The 19925-nt window shown below is 38.6% G+C and overlaps 1 protein-coding gene across 1 annotated transcript in view; it reads left to right on the forward strand.

Annotated features, from left to right (window-relative positions):
• SOHLH2 (spermatogenesis and oogenesis specific basic helix-loop-helix 2) overlaps positions 1–19575 on the forward strand; it is a 39230-nt gene extending 19655 nt beyond the window's left edge. The window contains exons 6-11 of the mRNA XM_057707739.1: positions 1432–1542; positions 12985–13132; positions 13304–13395; positions 14039–14160; positions 17839–18095; positions 19555–19575. Of these exons, the coding sequence (XP_057563722.1) occupies positions 1432–1542; positions 12985–13132; positions 13304–13395; positions 14039–14160; positions 17839–18095; positions 19555–19575 (751 nt within the window). The remainder of the gene's footprint in view (positions 1–1431; positions 1543–12984; positions 13133–13303; positions 13396–14038; positions 14161–17838; positions 18096–19554) is intronic.
• Positions 19576–19925: the final 350 nt, after the last annotated feature.

Below are 19925 nucleotides of genomic sequence, written 5' to 3' on the forward strand. Positions count from 1 at the left end.
CTGGACATGTTAAAGTAGAGACTGGATTAAATAAAAGCAGTGATGTTCAAACTTTTAAAACAATGGAATCCTAAGATGTTATCCATCTGCCACTAAGCTTCTCCCTAAAGTCTTTTTTGAACTCATGAGCCTATCCCCCCAATTATTGAAACTAACCTTTAAAGATGGTCTCTCTGTCTCTGTCTCTTTGAGATATTGCAACTAACATTCAAACCTACATTGGATAGGCCACTGAACTGGGGGTCACAGACCCTTTCAATTCTAATATTGTATGGTTATAAAAATTCTATTTTAGTGAATTTCTTTGTTTCACTTGAGGCTGATTTCCAAGGAGAAATAGAGCCTACGGCTATAAAGAATGGACAGAAGTGTTGAGGACATGGGTGATGATGGTGAGAATTTTGAGTCAGTCACTTGCGGAATTTGTAGAATGTGACCATCAACTATTTGTAGAAATGTGACCATCAACTATTTTGAACAAGGAAGAGACTTGGCAACCAATAAGCCTGGTTAAACCGAAGATGCACTTATTTAAGTAGTGCAGAGATAGCAACAGCTTTCTTTTTCTTATTTAACATTTCACCCTCAAAGAAATTTACCATGTTAAACTTTTTCTGGGATATGAAGTTGAGAAGGGTTTTGGAAGGTCTTGTGATTTTCTTGTGTTACTTGCAACTGCTTTTTGAGCCCTACTCATCTTGTATCTGCTCTTCCTCAGAATCCTACTACTACAAATAAAAGTCAATTTCAAATCAAGTTATGTCCCTTGTGATAAAGGAGATAATATTTGTTTGTAAGTTTTTTAGGGAAGTATTTTTTTTAATCAATCAGAATGCCTAAAGAAGTTCTAGAAAAATGGTAGAACCAGAAAATGTCCATTAAATTACAAATTTTTACACGGAGGGAAACTGCCAGTTGCTGATCAAGCTGGAATAGTGTATCTTGGCCTTCTAATCCTTTGTGCTTTTTCTTGTAATGCACCTTTAGATACAGTCGTGTAATTTGGAATACTCATAATCAGTGAGGTTAGAATACTTTAATCCTGCTTATATTTATTATTCTTTGCAAGTATATTTTAGAATTTTGATCAGTCATTGAATTTATAATGATCTTGATAATAAATTCTGTTGAAAATTTGAGATAAACTATTCTGCACCAAATACATAAGGTAAAATGCTTTGATATTTACTGTACCTTTGTTTTTTTGTTTGTTTTTCTTTAAGAACTTTTATTGAGATAAAATTGACATACAATGAACTGAATATATTTAAAGTGTACAAGTTGATATTTTTTTCTTATTTTTACTGCACCTTTATATAAAGCTAGGGACTTAGAGAAGCATCCTTCGATTAGTGTGTTGGTGCTTATTGTTTACAATTGCCTGACAATTTTCCTCTTATGTATATGGTATGACTTTTCTCTTGTTTCTAGCTCTGAATCTCTAAGAAATGACATTGGGTTTGAATTAAAGGCTCCGTTGTCAAAATTCGAGAAAAGCAAAAAGATTTCTCTTCTTCATTCAAGGAAGGAAAGGCTGAGAAGGTGAATTTTGATACAGCCCCCCTTTTTTTAAGCATTATTCCTTTGTAGGAAGAAATTACTTTCATGAATTTCATAATTTTTTATAATATTGTTAAAAGTCAGCGTGAAACTAGTAAATCTGGCAAGTGGGGAGGATCTGGAACTGGTCCCAGCAATGCGTGCTGCTCATCATGCATTTAGTCATTCAGCAAGTAGCTGTGAGTGTCCGACATGCTGGAATGGGATTCGAGAACCAAGGCAGAAAATAAATTGTTGCCTTCAAGGAGGTCTTAGTCTGGTGCTTAGATAGACTTCTAAATAGGCTATTAAACAGGAAATTATGTTTTAATAAATATCGTGATAGAAAAGAACACACAGTAGTACACTAGAAAAGTCACCTAAGATGGAAGGAGGAGGCAGGGAAGGCTTTCTTGAGAAGAGGATAGCTAAATTGAGCTTTAAAAAAAAATCGGTTTCGTTTGGTTTAGAAATCAGTGACGGATGTTTCATATGGCAGGAGTAGCAGGTACAGAGGCTGGCAGTATAAGAGAGCACAGTGAATTTGTGGAACTGCAGGTATGTGCATAGAGTTGACCATAAGGGCACAAGTGGGAAGGGGCAAGAGATGAGCAGTATGAGGTAAGGGCTGGGTTTGTCCTGTTAAGGGATCTGAATTTCATCCTGAGCTGTTCTTCATCCTGCATGAAAGGATTTTAGCAAAGGTGTGAAATGATCAGGTCTGTACTGTAGAATGAACACTTGAGCAGGATGTTAGGGAGTGGGTTGAATCTGGAGGCCGGGGAGTCTGTAATAAGAAATGATGAAGTCCTGAACTATGGTGTTAGTAGTGGGGTAGTGAGAGGTAAGCCAATTCTAAGGATATGAAGTAGGTAGAATCAGTATGTGTGTGGCTGAAGGGGAAGTCCAAGTGTAACTTCCAAGTTGATGGTGGAGCCGTCGACTGACTGGGAAGTACAGTGGGATGCAGTCTGGCAGTGGGAGGTGATTTTTGCTCTTGCTGAGTTTATATGGAGCTTCCCAGTGAGGAATTGGCCCTTAGGTTCTAGAGAAGATCCAGGCCAGAAATAGAGATTTGAGAGCTATCAGGATACAGCATCTGTTTGAAAGAGTGGATCCAGGATGGATATGATGACTTTGAAAAGCATGTAGGGAAGAGACAAGTGGAGAAGAGGACCCTGGGGAAAACCTTAATATTTAAGGTCCAGGCAGCTGAGAAGAGATCAGGGTAAAAAGAGTTTCTAGGAAGATAAGAAGACCAGGAGGGAGTGTTATTGAGGAGACCAGGGGAGAAGAGAGTTTCCTAAAGGAGTGAGTATTCAGGAGTATTGCATAGAGATTAAGGGAAGAACTGACAATTGACTGTGTGTATTTAGCAAAACCTAAATGTCACTGACCTTGGCAAAAATATTCTCCTTGGCATGGTTAGGGAAGAAATGCCGTTGTAGAAAGATAGAGAATGAAAGCAGATGAAAGGAAGGAGAAGAGGAAGGTGTGTGGTCTATAAAAGGGAATTTAGGGGAAAATGAGAAATTCTGATAAGGCTAGGCCAGTCTTGAATATGTTCACATTTATCTTCCAAAAGAAAATAGCTGGAAGAGAGACACAGGTCTTAAAGATACTCGTGTTTGCTTATCCATGGCTGCTTAAAAAATGAAACCGAAGTTTATGGGCTTGGTGCCTGGTTTCATGGGTTAGCAGTTTGAGCAGGGCTCAGCTAGGCAGTTCTTCTGCCTATGTGACATTAACTGGGGTCCCTTGGTGGCAGCGCAGCTGGAGGATGGTCTAGTCAGGAGGGTCTGGGGCCTTTGCAGGGATGGCTGGAAGGCTGAACACAGCTGGGGCTCCCCAGCATGGTAGTCTCAGAGTTGTCAGGCTTCTTCCATGGCAGCCCAGGGCTCCTAGAGAGAGTGTTCCAGGAAGCAGGAAGAGGAAGCTTCCAGTCTCACAGGGCCTGAGACCAGAAACTAGCCCAGTGCCACTTCTACCATGTGCTCTTAGAGCAGTTGCACAGCCTACCCAGGTCTAGAGGAAGGGTATATAGACCCCGGCTCTCAGTGGAAGGAATGTCAAAGAATTTGAGTCCCCTTCAGGCAGTGAAGGGCACTGGCAATGGATTTAGCATCCCTGAGGAGGCAGAAGGCTTTGGAATCTAGAACCAGGTGGAGGAACACCTCTTGTACTGAAAATAGAAGGAGCTAAAGCTAAGTGTGGTTAAAGATTGAGTCTTCTGATGGAGCCAGAGAGGAGGAGCAAGTTGATCAAGTTCTGCTGATTGGCCTCCATCAACTGCTGAAGACTAGTGGGAAAATGGTGTGACTTGGGCTTGATGAGATGGGCAGGTAGATGGGCTTGTCTGGTCCAAATGGCCTTCACTCACATGTCTGTTGCTTTAGCCAAGTGAAGACTTAGGGCCTGCTGGCCAGACTATCCCTATAGCGTTCACTGATCTGCAGTGAAATGAGAAAAATGCAGTGCAATGAGTATTTTTAAAGCTATATTTAATATGACATATTCTAAGATCATGTTTTCCATACTTTATTTGGTATTTAAGTCATGATGATATTAGTAATTCATTACAACAAAATGTTATTGGGAGATGGTGCCATTCTTTCATTATTTTTCAGGTCCAGATCACATGTTGGCAATCCTTTATGGGTCCCCCAAAGTTCTACGTTGCTTTTCTTTTTTAACTTTAGTGGTTGATGAAGAGTGAAAAGTGAGAACCACTAGTCTAGAGGGCTACGAAGATGCTTTGGGGGGTGTCTACCCCTGTTGCATTGTTTAAAAGGCTAGAAATCTTTGTTTCCCAAAAAGGAAAACTGTGACCAGGACCGCCCCCTCCACTTAGAGATTTGCTTGGGAGGTACCAGAAAGTGACAGTCTGTCCCTAATTATTTTTTGCCATTTCCTCTTCTTAACCCTTCTGATTATGCCTGTGAATCTTAAAGTAGATACTTCTAGTCTATATCTCTTCCTTTTTCTCCTCCTCCTCCCCCCCACTCAGCTACTTTACTTATGGTTTTGTCTTTTTTGCTTTGTTTTGCTCTTTTTTGTTTTTAAGCAGCATAGGGTAACATGATATTTGCTCATGTTGTGGAAATAATGATCCCAGCTGATGGTTTTGAATATTTGCATTTGGGAATTTCTTTTTTTAAACAAGTTTAACATCTCTGTTTTCTTTATTAGAACAGATTAATAAAAATTGGCTATGTAATTCTAATATTCTTGGTGAAATCCCTCTCATTATACGTTTTAAACATGTAAACATGTCTTTATCTTGGTAACATGTATGCTTTTCAGTGTCATCCCTCGCTTTGTTTGTGTATCTGTGAGTCCAAAATGGAGGTGGTTTAATAATTTTCAGGATGTCACTCACTTGAAGTGAAGTGAAAGTGAGTTTTGCTGTAGTTTCTCACAAACGAAGGCTTTTCCAGGGTTGGTCGAGTCTTAGAAATTCAAAGAAGGTAGAATAGGAAGTTCTCAGAGGGTCTTAAGTCATATGTGGCCAAGAGATCTCTCTCTGTGAGTTCTTGCTTACTTGATACACATTTGTACAGAGGGGAGACCAGGGACGTAGTTTGTACCAAGACCATTGGCTTTAAATGTCATTCAGCCTCTTAGAATCACTTTTAACTGGAGAAGAATGAAACCAAATTGGCTCTTTCCATGATTTATTTGGCCTGGGTCATAACCAAGCTGGCTTCTGTGGTAGATGACAAAAACAAAACGCATTCTTTGCCCATTGTTGCCTATTGCTGCTTCCACACACAAATAAAAAAGAAAACAACAGGATCCTATAGGACCCCTGAGCTGGGTATCCTACTTTTTTGAGCCAACATTAACATCCTTCACAAAGGTTCTCTAACACCATGTACAAAAATAAACTCAAAATGGATGAAAGGCCTAGATGTAAGACCAAATACTATGAAACTCCTACAGGAAAACAGGCAGAACACTCTTTGACATAAATTGCAGCAATTTTTTTTTGCATCAGTCTCTTAGAGTAGTGGAAATAAAAACAAAAATAAGCAAATGGGACCTAATTAAACTTAAAAGCTTTTGCACAATAAAGGAAACCATAACAAAATATAAAGACAACCTACGGACTGGTGGAAAATATTTGCAAATGATGCTGCCTGTAAGGGGTTAGTTTCCAAGATATACAAACAGCTCATACAGCTTAATGTCAAAAAACAAACAACCCAATCAAAAAATGGGCAGAGGATCTCAATAGATATTTCGCCAAAGAAGACATACAGATTTTCAGCAGGCACATGAAAAGATGCTCAGTATTGCTAATTATTAGAGAAATGCCAATCAAAACTACAATGAGGTAACAGCTCACACCAGTCAGAAGGGCCATCATTAAAAAGTTTACAAATAATAAATGCTGGAGAGGGTGTGGAGAAAAAGAAACCCTCCTACACTGTTGGTGGGAATGTAAATTGGTGCAGCCGCTATGCAGAACACTAAGGAGGTTCCAGCAATCCCAATCCTAGGCATGCATCCAGAGAAAACTCTAATTTGAAAAATACATACACCCCAGTGTTCATTGCAGCACTATTTACAATAGCCAAGACATGGAAGCAACTTAAATTTCCATTAACAGATGAGTGGATGAAGATGTGGTATACACACACACACACACACACACACACACACACACACACACACACACACACGGGTGAGTCAAAAATTATCTGCACTCTGGCTGTAGAATTTATTGTAATTAACTTTTAGAAAATACAAATACATCATTTTTTAACATAATCTCCTTGCTTTGCAATACACTTTATCCATCTGTCAACAAGCTTTCATATTCCTTCATTAAAAAATGTTATAGGCTGAGCTGCAAGCCATGCACCTCTGTCTTCACTTCTTCATCAGAAGTGAATCCTCATCCTCGTAGAGCTGCTTTCAGGGGACCAAACAGGTGAAAGTCCAGTGGAGCAAGATCAGGACTAAAGGGAGGATGCCTTAACACCTCAGAACAAAGTTTTTGCAGGGGGTCGACAGTGTGGGTAGAAGTGTGCAGACGTGTACACACTCAGACCATAAAAAACAAATCACTGCATGCTGCAGATCACAAGTGGGGCATCCATTTTTGCTCACAGTGCAGTTACAAATGAACTGATGTAACACATTCACACCTTCACAGCAGTGACTGGGGAGACAGTAGCCTTGAATGGAAAAAATGGAAAGCACTGATAAGACAGTGTGGCCAACAGAAGTTTTAATATAACCGGAGTGCAGTTTTTGACTCACCCATGTGTGTGTGTGTGTGTGTGTGTGTGTGTGTGTCTGTGTGTGTATATGATGGACTATTACTCAGCCATAAAAAAAAGAGTGAAATAATGCCATTTGAAGCAGCATGGATGGACCTAGAGATTACTGCATTAAGTGAGGTAAATCAAATAGAGAAAGACAAATACCATATGATATCACTTATGTGTGGAATCTTAAAAAAATGAACTTATTTACAAATCAGAAATAGGCTCTAGACTCACAGGCATCGAAAACAAATTTATGGTTACCAAAGGGGTTAGTGGGGAGGGGGAGAGATAAATTAGGAGTTTGGAATTAACAAATTATATCTTCTTAAATGCTATTCCCAGAACTGTTGTAGAGTCTTCTCCAGATATCGTTTAGTTAAAGCAGGTGCAGGCCATCAGAAATTCAAGGGGAGGGGAAATAAACCCTACCTCTTCATTGGAGAAATGATAAATAATTTTAGTCTAAAATTAGATGACTATCAGATTAAAATATCTGTAACTGTTGGTTTTGTCTTAACTCAAATGTTAGGGGTTTTTTTGGGGGGGTAGTAAAACAGGCTTTTCACTGTTTACAAAGTTATTTCTGAGTTGCAAAAATTCCTCTATCCATGTTTTTCTCTGTTTTACCATGTTTTTATCCTCTATTCTTCCATTCATCTTGCCTGCCACAATCAGACAAAAAGTACAAGAACACTTTACTTTTGCACCTGTAATGAAAACCTTAACAGTAGACAAAACCATTCCAGGTCTGTCAGATAAATACATACTTTAAGTATTTAAAATGTTCAACTTATCAGAATGATGTAATAATCACAAGTAGTAAGTGATTATGTATTTGAAGCAAAAATTCACAGAATTAAAGGGACGGATATTGGCAAGCATTGTTGGAGATTTCACATCCCTCTATCAGCAATTGATATGACAGCTAGACACCAAAAATCAGTAAGATATAGACAAATGTGAACCCTGTTAACTACCTTGATCTGGTAGATGTTTATAGAACACTGTACCCAGCACTGCATCAGAATACCCACTCTTTTCGAAGGCATGTGGTACATTCACTTAGATAAACTGTATGCTGGGGGGTATAGTACATTTCAGTACATTTGGAAGAGTTGACCTCACAAGGAGCATGTTCCCTGACCACAGTTAAGTTAAAGTAGAAACCAATAAGAATTTGATATAAAAAAAACCCCTCAAATATCTGGAAATTTAAAAACACACTCCTATATAATCCATGGGTATAAGAAAATAATCACAAGAAAAATTAGAAAATATTGCAAATTGAATGATTATAAGAATAGAATATTTCCAAATTTGTGAGATGCAGTTAAAGCAAACCTTGTGGAAACACTATGGCTTTAAATGCTTATATTAGAAAATGCAAAAGATGTAAAAATCAGTCACCTAAGGGTCCATTTTAAGGGGCTAGAAAAAGTAAAGTGAAGTAAATCAAAGTAAACAGAAAGGGGAGGGAGGCAGGCAGGTGAGGAGAGAGACTAAAAATATTTTACCAATATCATGGATGAAAGAGGAATTATCACTACATATCCAATAAACACATAATATAAAAGGGTATATTTTGAATAATTTTTGCCAGTACATTCAACAACTTAGATGAAATGCACAAATTTTTGAAAAACACAATTTACCAAAACTGATACTAGATGAAGCAGAAATTCTGAATAGCCCTATATATTAAAGAAATTGGACTTATTAAAAAACAAAAAAGTACCAAAGAGAAAACACCAAACTCAAATGGTTTTACTGATGAATTCTGTTAAAAATCTAAAGAAGAGGTACTACTAATTATAAATTCTTACAGAAAAAAGGAGAGAACAGTTCCTAACCCATTTCATGACGCCAGCATAACCCTAAACCTGATAAAGATATTATATAAAAAAGAAAATTATAGACCAGTATCTCCCATGAACAGATACGTAAAAATACTTAACACAATTTTAACAAATTGAATCTAGTAATAAAGATATAATGCATCATGACGACACTGGGTTTATCCTAGAAAAGCAAGGCTGATGTAACATTCAAAAATCAATCAATATAATTCACCACATTAAAACAATGAAGGAGAAAAACAATAGATTACAGATTATGAAAACTTATTTGACAACATCAATATTCTTTCAAGATTGAAAGACAAACAAAAAACCAAGCTTTCAGCAAAACAGATATGGAAGAGAACTTCCTGAATCTGTTAAAGGGCATCTATGAAAAACCTGTAGCTAACATTGTACTTGATGATGAGATTTTGACCATTTGTTCCTTAAAAAGATCTGGAACAAAGTAAGGATGCCTATTCTTACCACTTCTGTTCACCATTGAAGAAGTTGACATAGCCATTACAATTAGGTAAGAAAAAGAAAGATACATGGATTAGAAAGGAAGAAACAGAACTCTCTTATTTATTTATAGATAGCATGATTCATTTATGTATAAGGTCCTAAGATACCTACAAAATAACTACTAGAACCAAAAGATGGATATAGCAGGGATATAAGGTCAATGTACAAAAGTCAATTGTATTTTTCTATATTAGCAGCAAACAATTGGAAACTGAAAATTAAAAAATAATTATATTGAAAATAGAGTGAAAAACCTTAGAATACTTAGGAACAAAAATGCATATAAGACACATAATATCTGTACAGTGGTCACTCAAAATACTGCTGTGATAAACTAAAGAAAACCTAAACATGCATTATACATAATTATGAATTAAACTTATATTGTTAAGATATCAGGTCTCACTAAATTAAAACTTTAAATAATAATTTGAATAGGATTTGGGGGAGGGGTAAAAATTGACAGTCTAATTTAAAACTGTATGGAAAGGACTGTGAATATAATAGGACTTGAAAAAGTACAACAGAGTTGGAGGACTTAAGCTATGTGACTTCAAGACAGTGTACAGCTACGTTAATCAGTATTTTACTAACGTGAAGGTTGACCAATAGATAATCAATAGATAGTAAAACACAATATCCCAGTACTGGACCCACACATTATAGTCACTTGATTTTCAAAAAATCACCAGAACAGACAGCTTGGGAAACAAACGTCTTGGGAACAACTGGATATCCATATAAAAAAGCAATGAAACTTGACCCTTTACTCATACCATATAAACATTAATTCAACATGCAGTACACACAGGGCTATTGTATAAAGCTAAAGCTATAAAGCTTCTAGAATAGGACTGTTCAGTAGAACTCTCTGCAGTGTTGGAAATGGTCTATATCTGCTGTCTAAGGTAGCTGCTAGTCATATTATTATTTGAAATGCAGGTATTGCAACTTAGGAAATGAATTTTATTTAATTTTTAATTCATTTATATTTAAATAGACTCATGTGGCTAATGGCTACAGTACTGAACACTACAATTCTAGAAGAAAGCATAGGAGAATGTTTTCACTAGCTGAGAGTAGGTGGCTGTTTCTTATGACACAGAAAGCAATAACCGTAACAGAAAGAGTAGATGAACTGACTCATCAAAATGTACAACTTTTGCTTTCATAAGACACCACTAAGAAAATAAATAGGCAAACTACAGACTGGGAGAAAATATCTGCAAAACAAATATATTGACAAAATACTGATGTTAGAATATATAAAGAACTCGTAAAGTTCAATAATACAAAGACTTGCAATCCAATTGAAATGTAGGTAAAGTGTCTGAACAGACACTTGGCAAAGGAAGATATGCAAGTACCCAATAGGCAGAAAAAACAATGTAATTTGTTGTCATGGAAATGCAAATTAAAGCATGAAATCCTACCACATATGCCTCAGAAAGGCCAGTATTTTAAAATTAAAACTGACAATATTAAATGTTGTCAAAGATTTGAAACAACAGGAATTCTCATACGTTGATGGTGGGAAAAGTTCTGCCAGTTTCATCTAAACTTATGAAATAACCTGTCAATTCTATTCCTAGACATTTACCTAAGAGAAATAAAAATGTGCATTCATGAAAAAATCTGCAGAAGATCCAGCGGTTCATTAATAATGATCAAAAATTGGCAACAGCTGGTGTGCTGATCAATAAGAGAGTGGATAAACAAGCTGCGGCATATTTATACTATGGAATAGTATCACTCAATAAAAAGGAGCAATTAACTGATATAAGCAGCCCTGTGGATAAATCTCAAAAACATTATGCAAGTGAAAGAAACCTTACTAGAAGGTCACATGTTGTGGGAATTGATTTATATGAAGTTCAAGGAGAGGCAAAAGTAATGTGAGATAGAAAAATATCAGAAATGTGGTTGCCTCTTATGGGGAGTAGACTGACTAAGAAGGAACATAGAGAACTTTCTTAGGTAGTTGAGTAGGTAGTTTGTGTTACAGAGTTTTGTGCATTTGTCAAAACTCATAGAATGGTACCCTTAAGATGAGTGCATTTTATTTTATGTAACTTTTACCCCAAAATAAAATGATTTGAACTGTAGCTAATAATATGTCTACAAATGACTTTGAAATGCTTCATTGTAATAAAATGGATTGATACATGGCCAGTGGGATGATTCATATATGATAAATCAGGGACAGTAAATGTTCACTGTAGACTCCAGGTAGTGGGTAGATAAGTGTTCCCTGTACAAATTCTTAATTCTTTCCACTTATAACAATTAAGAATTTTTAATTCTGTCAGTCATTCTGTATGTTTGAACATTTTCCGAATGAATGTTGGAAAAATGTTTAATATGATTTTTCATTATAAAAGTGATATATGCCCCACAAAGATATTTGGAAAATGTAGAAAATAAAAGGATTTTCTATAGCCCAGCTATCCAGAAATAATTATCACTTGATGCTTCTGCTTTCAGTCATTTTTTGGCCTTATTTTTTCCTTAATGGCTATGATCGTATTTTATATGCTGTCTTATATCTTATACTTGTATCCTATAGAAATATCCTATTTTTTCCACAGTAAGCTTCATAACATATTATTTCCACTGACAGATAGTATTCTACTGAGCCAGTGTGCTGTAGCTTACTTAGGCATCCACTTATTTTGTGTTTAGATTGTTTTTCCTACTTTACTGATAGACTAGTCTAATGGATATCATTTTGCAGAAAGTTTGTTCTGTGTTTGAGATCCTTGTAAGTGAAAGTACCATGTAGAAAGAAGGATGTATGAAGTTTCAAAGCCCTTCATACACGTCAAATTGTTGACGCCTCCATCCCTTTTACAGAATGATGCCTGAGACATTGCCACAGAACCCCCAAAGCTCCTCAAAGCCCAATTAAAATACCACCCACTGATCTGGAATATTTGAGTTATTCACTGGCTGTATGTCAAAGTGGATTTTTTAATCCATTTATTTTTTGTCATTCTAAGATTCGGAGAGGTTTAGTGACTTACTGAAGTTCCCAGCTAGTAACTGACAGAGCCAACCTTTGAGCCTGTGTATGTCAAGGCAGTATTCAGCGCCAGACATGCTAAAGAATGTTTATTAAATGAACGCATGGATAACTGAAGGTCCCAAAGGCTGAGATCAATTTAGACTTACATTTCCTATGTATTTCCCTTCAGAACTATGAAAGACTTAGGTTAATTTCTTTCTGATAGGAGCCTGGACAGTGTTTTCATTTGCATATTGGTTTATTTGTTCTCTCCATATACCCACCTCTTGTAAAGGAAGCAGTCTTCTGCTTTTCCTTTGGCTCAGAACACAGGTGAAGCCTATGTATTCTAAGATGCTAACTCTGTGTTATTGGAAATGTGGTCCAGGTCACAGTGACATGAGTACCCTGAGGACTCTTTGCCTTCCAGGCTTCTGGTGTGAATCACAAAAGGATATATGTGTCTGGCGTGTGATTCTCTCCTCTGAGGGATGTGTGCCTGTACGTTTCCATAGGCAGTGAGGGTGTCCTCAGTGCCAGGGCGTCCTGCGCACTCGGGGGCGAGTGAGCTGGGCTGCCATCAGCACAGACAGTGTACTTGACAGCAGTGTGAGCCAGCGCCCTGGAAGCTGTGATTCCAGGGGCTGTGGAGGCTGCTGCCTTGTGGGGACACAGCCCTCCTCTGACACGGAGACTAGAAAGGCAGGGGCCAGTTCCTTTATAGGAGGAAGGATTGGTTGTCTTTGTGTACAAGGAAGAAAATAGACTAATTATTCCTTACTTATTACACTTCTCTGCTCAGAGAACGAATCAAGCAGTGCTGTGAGCAGCTGCGTACCCTGTTGCCGTATGTAAAGGGGAGAAAGAATGACATGGCTTCGATTCTCGAGGCAACAGTCAATTACATGAAGCATGTCCAGGAGAAAATCCCTCCAGCCCTCATGGGCCAGGTATTCAACTCTCAAACCCTTGAATTTTATTCTCATAGACAATGCTTCAGTGCTACAGTTTTATTTCTTTCCATTTTTTATAATTGGAAATGTATGTGTGTTTGAATGTATGAAAAAAATCTATAGCTATAGCTATGTAAGTAGATCTCTCTCTCTCTCTTTATTTCTTAGATTGCAGAAGTGCTTCAGAGCAATAAAAGGTTTTGTAAGAAACAACAGATGCCCATCCAGCTATCCGTCCCAGGCACGATCATGGCACAAAGGTATGATAATCTGAATCTTGTGAATCTGAAGTCACTTTGTTATTTCCCTCTGATTCTAATGCTAGGAATGAGACGGGAAACTGAATCTACCTGTAATGAGAACTCAGGTATTTATTAAGAATCAGTGAATTTTTCCCATTGCTGACATGTATCATTTAATTACAGTGATAAAACATGTAATATTCTCAGGCCCATGGTCCTTTCATCATTTGACTCACTCTTTATTCTTTTATTGTTTCTTAAAATGGGGCTTTACAAGTAGTGCCCATGGTGACCGATAGTGCAGTTGGGGTGTGATGGATTCCAGCATTCCTCTGTCACCAGGCAGTCCAGCCCAGTTTTAGTTGGGAGTCCTTAAAGAAATTTCTGGTATAAAAGATGACATGCCAAATGAATGCTTCCTTCTTTAAATTGATTAGAATGTGTAAACCAAGGAAAACTCTAAAGGAAAAGTAAAACCATCCCTCCATATCCTAAAGAACCATCATGAGTCCTCTTCTACAATTTGTTTTTATATTTAATCCAGAGCTTATGCTATGTCTGTGCTTTTTAGAACCTGAATGACAGAAAAGCAGTTCAACTCAGCAGTGTTCATATTGTCTTCCTTGAGAAGTTCCTAAAGAATGTTTTCTGTTGTTTTAAGGGAAAACAGTGTGTTGACAAGCACTTTTTCACCTATGAGAGGGATCAGATTCCTGGCTAATAAATTCTTGAACATGTACTCTATTCCTGCCTCCAGGGCCCCCTTGGAGGAGGCTGTGAGAGGTGAGCTCTGCCCACTGCCCTGTGTGGCTGTAGTGTGTGTGGGCCTGCTTGTGTGTCCTGCTCGCCCCGGGGATGTGCAGTCACTGCCCTAACCAGGGGATGGGGCGTAGCTGGAAGATTATACTCTGCGTCCTCTAGTGCTGTCTGCTTGAAGGACACAGCTGGCCACTGGCATTTAAATAGTGTTATTCCAGAAAGTGGGCTGAAAGTTGACTCTTGTTACCAGAAAGCTCATCTTACTCATCGATGGTGAGCACACTGTGACTGTGTGTATCATGTGAATCAAATCTAAAGGGAGGGAAGTATTCGTATTTACTCGGTGCTAACAGTGCACAGGCAGACCTCAGAAATATTGTGAGTCCTGTTCCAGACCACTGCCATAAAGCAAATATCGCAGTAGAGTCACACATGTTTTTTGGTTTCTCAGCGCATATAAAAGTTGTACCTACACTATACTGAGTCTGTTAAGTATGCAATAGCATATGTCTCAAAAATTAATGTACACGCCTTCATTTTAAAAATTTTATTGCTTTAAAATGCTAGCCATCGTCTGAGCCTTCAGTGAGTAGTAGTAGTGACGTCAAAGATCACTGATCCCAGGTCACCGTAACAAATATACTAATAATGAAAAGGTTTAAAATATTGTGGGAATTACCAGCATGTGATACAGAGATACAAAGTGAGCAAACGCTGTTGTAAAAATGGCACCAATAGACTGGCTCGATGTAGGGTTGCCACACGCCTTCAATTTGTAAAAAACAGAGTATCTGCAAAGCACAATAAAAAAAGGTCTGCCTGTACTGAACATTTAACGTATTAATTGATTTACTTCCTTCATGTCTTTGCTTAATTGTCACCTTCTCAGTGAGTCTTTCTCAACCACCCAATTAAAACTGCACACCCCTTCCCAGCATCACATAATACGTGGGACTCCTTATCCACTCTCTCTGCTGTATTTTTCTTCATAGCACTGATCTCCTTCTAATATTCTTTACTTGCATATTTTTTTATTGCCTGCTTTTTGCTACTAGAATATCAACTCCACGAGAACAGGGATTTTTTTTTTTCCTCTTTGTTCATTGCTGTATTTCTGGTACCTAGAACAATGACCAGGTCACAGTAGGTGAGACATTCATTGTATGTATATTCATTGTGAATATTCAAGGTTTACCCACTGCGAGGCATTTTTGTTATTTGTGTTATAAAGTCTAGGCATGCTCGTGTACTTATACAAATAAGAAGACGGACAAAAGCAGAGCCAGAGTAAAAGAACACAGCTGCCAGTTTGTGACTTTTAGTACATATTCACAAAAGTTACTCTTCACTGAGAAACCAGTAAGGTGTTGAGCACATAACCTGCGTGATAGATGCTGATGACAGGAGGTCCTACCATCTCCTCCCTCCGCCTGAGTCTGAGGTCACCCTTCTGCTGGTTTCCTGGAAGGGATTCCACTGCCTCCCTGAGCACCTCTCTGTTCTGGGAATGCCCTTCCCCCTCTGCCTGGGTCACCCCCAGTCACCCCCTAGTTCTCAGCTTAAATGTTTCTGCCTCAAAGATGGGGACATGAGGACAGACAAGGTGCAGTTCTTCTTCTTAGGAGCTCGCAAATTAGCAGCAGAGAGGGTCATAAAGCAATGTATGATTCCTGTATTAAGTGCTGTCATCAAGGTACTGTGCACATTATGGGGACATAGTGGAAACCACAGGAGCAAATGAGGTTACTTGGGATGGTGTCTAAAGTCAAAAGAGAAAGGGGCCCCAGAATAGGACATCGCCTTGTTCATGTAATCAGCCTCAGGGTGTTTATTAGTCAATTTAGACTTTTTTCCTGACTTAGGGGAGAGGGAAGGAAAATAGAACAAAAGTAGCCATAAACCATGGTTAATCTACTTAAAGTAGCTCTGGCTGAATGTCACAAAGAATGTTTAAAGCAGCCCAGATCAAATCAGATAGGGGTCAGATCACAGGCATATGCCTGTCAGTGTTACTTCTTGTACACACTACTTCCTTCTGCATTTTCACTACTCATATCCTGCAGAAACTCTGAAACACTCTTGTCATGGTAGTGAGTTCAGGCTTTTCTGTTTCCTGGGATCTCTTGGTTTTGTATCACCTAAAGTGACTGCTCTTGGGAAGAAACAAATCCACTAGGACCATAGGCTTATGTCAGTTTCAGACTGGAGGAGACCTTGAAGGTCATTGAGTCAAAACCCTCATTTTGATTTTTTTTATTTTCCGTTTTGAAAAGCAGTATTAGTCCTTTACTCAAACCCAGCTAAGATCATAACTGTGTTCACTTTGTAATGTATTCCCTTCAAGTCTTTTTCTATATATATTTTTCTATGGTAATACTACAGTAGTAATCGTATTGGACCTCCAATTTTGTCTCTGGCTTTTTTACCTAACATTGTGTCCTGTACATTTGAATTTTGTATTATGCAGCCCTCATCATCATTGTAATAGCTTTAGTAGTTTATCAAATGATTTATAGAATCGTTTTCTTGGTCTTCCTCCTGTTGCTACATTTAGTGTTTCCAGTTTTGTGGGGAGAGTGATTTCATGCATAATGTGATAGTAAATATTTCCCCGTAGATAGATTTTGCTGTATTTGGGGCTTCTCCTTGGGCTGGATACCTGAAAGTGCGTGACACATGGGCCTGAGAACGTGCGCACATGCGCAGTTAGTCATGCGCATTGCCAAATGGTTTTTGAAAGCGGATTGGAACAGTTGACATCAGTTGTCTTTCAAATTTCACTTTCACCACCTAGGCCAGGAAATTGAAGGCTGGAGACGTTAAAGGGCCACCTAAAGTCCCCTGGTTTCTGTGCTAAATCTGACCTGTAACCCAGAAGCGCTGATCTGATCTCAGTCAGCATTAGACTTAATGAGGCAGCCTTTACTCGCCCTTTTCCACAAATCTCCGCACACTTTTGCTGAAATGATGTTTCACAAATATTCCAGATATATTTGTATTTAAAGTAGACATAAAATTATGTTCATTTATTTTTATTACTATCCGTATCCAGAAGAAAATAAATAAGTATGCAGGGAATTCCCTGGCGGTTCAGTGGTGAGGACTCTGTGCTTCCACTGCAGGGGTCACAGGTTCGATCCCTGGTCAGGGAACTAAGATTCTGCAAGCCAGACAGCGAGGCCAAAAAATTAAAAAAAAAAAAAGGTATTCACAGTGTTGTGATTACATTCTTAACATACATTATATATTAAAAATTTTTTTCTGCTTTCTAGTTACTGTACAGAATATAACTGTACAACAGTATAACCTGATATAACACTTCATTGGTAGAAAATCAATGACCAAACTTTATTTGTGGCTGAATGGAGTTTTTCTTTCCAACATTCTCCCTTGCTTCACAGGGAGGGTCACAGTTTTTATGATGGTGAGACACATACACACACACACACAAAGGCACAGAGATCTGATGCTTCTCTAAAATCTGTCTTTTAATGACATGTGAACACTAATTTATAGTGTGTGTATTGCCACTAAATGCCACTACCAGAAAGTTCACTTTGTTTTTTCATCAGCATTTGAGTATAGCAGTAGTCTAGTTTGTACCACAAGGAAATGAAATAGAGGGCAGTTTATTTCAAATACAGTAGTTCAGAGTTACCAATTTGCATCTACTGACAGATATTTGCTTTCTTTTTATTAAAGGTCAGTCCAGCTCTGCGTCGGAGAACACTATTAGTGATATGTTTAAAACCCGAATCCCCAGCACAGCTCTCTCTCTCAATTCCTTTCATGCTGTCAGATACTATTCTAAAGTTGTGCCTTCCTGTGATGCAGCTGCCGTAACAAATCAGAACATTTTGGTGCATTTTCCAACAGCTGTGCCCAAAGTCTCGAAGTTTCTTCCTCAGCATTGCAATTCTGTGCTGGACCAGGCGTGCACAGCACACCCCAACTGTCTGGTAAGTCTTCTGTCGTCTCTGGGTCAGACTGGGCTCTTTCATTCCAGCCAGCAGGGGCCGCTGACCTGCGTTTTGTTGTTGATGCTCTGGTTAGAAATGTGGTCGACTGGGAACAGGGGAGTCAGCCCAGGCTCTGGTTCCCCGTGCTGCACAACGGTTCTGTCAGTTTCCAGAGTCGGTGAATCTGGATGTGGCTCTACTGGTATGACCGGAAGTGACCAGATGGAACCTAATCTCTCCTAGAGCCCCTCCTCGCTCCTCCCCCCCCCCCCCCCCCGCCCCTGCTTCTACGGTGCCACATCCCATTCCACCAGCCTCACCCTCCACTGGCCCCATTGCTGGCTGCTGATTTATCTCTTAGGCTGGCACCAGTCACTCACACTCTATGAAAACCTGTTCTTGCAACACCAACCAGGCCCATTTCAGACCCCAGATGTCCTCGTACCACAGATATTTATTGAGCACCCCCTGTGTTCTAGCATTGTGCTAACCACCGAGAATGTAGGGTCTAAAGATAGACCACCATCCCTGCTCACATGAAGCTGAGTCTCATAGGGAAGCAGGCATAGAAGCAGACAGTTGTGATATGCATTGGAGCACGTAGAAGGAGCCCCTAGTGTATACAGTGTGATACAGATGTCGGTGAAACTAGGGACTGCTTACCCCTGGAGGAAGTACTGTCTAAGCTGAGATCTGAAGAATAAGAATTAGCCCAGTAGAGTGGTTAGGCGTTCAGAGTGAGGAAGGGAAAAGCATTCCAGGCAGATGGATCAGCATATATTGAGTGGTATCTTCGTTTTTGGGAAGAATTGTCCAGTTCTGGAGAAAGACCCGAACTAGACTGGCCCGCTTACAGTGGACCCTGATAGCCTTAATATAATTATTGACACTTTCACATATTAATAATAAACATGTTGTTAGCACTTAATAAGTAATGTGCCAGATAACCTATGTACTTACTATGGGTGATCTAACGAATCTTTGACACAGTCATTTGAGGTAGGGACCGTTATTTCCATATGACATCTATAAAGTGGGAATAAGAGGGACTTTCCCAAAAAAACATTTGTGAGAAAAATATTCTAAAGAGCATTAGAAAGAAAATTTAAAACATGAAGTATCTACAGGTATAATAATGTTACTAATGATTGTTAGTATACCAGCAGGAAAACCAGAGTAAATGAAAAAAAAAAAAAGACTGCAACATTATTTTTTTAATTGTGACCTATACTTACCGTATGTAGTTTTTGTTGGAGAATTGTTACAGCAATATAATTACTTTTAATAACTATGAATAATACATATTTTAAAACCTGTAAGTGTATTCACCTGGAGAGTTCATGGTTTTACAAATTATTTCCTATCGCTTGAGGACATAGAAAATGTATTTGTGACATTGTGAGTAAGAACAGGCCAGGATTCAATTAATGTGTTTTTTTGTTGTTGTTCACCTTTGCAGCAACAGTTTTGGGCGTATTAATAGCACGTGTTTGAAATTCACTCTAGACCACCTTTTGGGTGCCGTTTGACAATAGAGGAAGAATGGAACAAAGAATGATCTTGAAAGCTACACCCAGAGACCTAATATCAAAACGGTTTGAATTGTGTGACTTGCGATAAATGAGCTAAAAGCTTCTGCAGATAGACAGGCGGTAAAGGTGCTAGCCACAGGCTTTTACCTATCTTCTTACATACTTGAATCTCCCCTAACCAAGGTGCTATAAGAACAGATGGCTGAGGTGACCTAGACTTTTTTTTCTCAAGAAGATTCCACAGTTTATGCAGAAAGTACTGATACGCTATATAGAAGGCCCACGTAGACTTGTAAAG

This window comes from Hippopotamus amphibius, chromosome 14, assembly GCF_030028045.1.
Source record: "Hippopotamus amphibius kiboko isolate mHipAmp2 chromosome 14, mHipAmp2.hap2, whole genome shotgun sequence".
NCBI lineage: Eukaryota > Metazoa > Chordata > Mammalia > Artiodactyla > Hippopotamidae > Hippopotamus > Hippopotamus amphibius.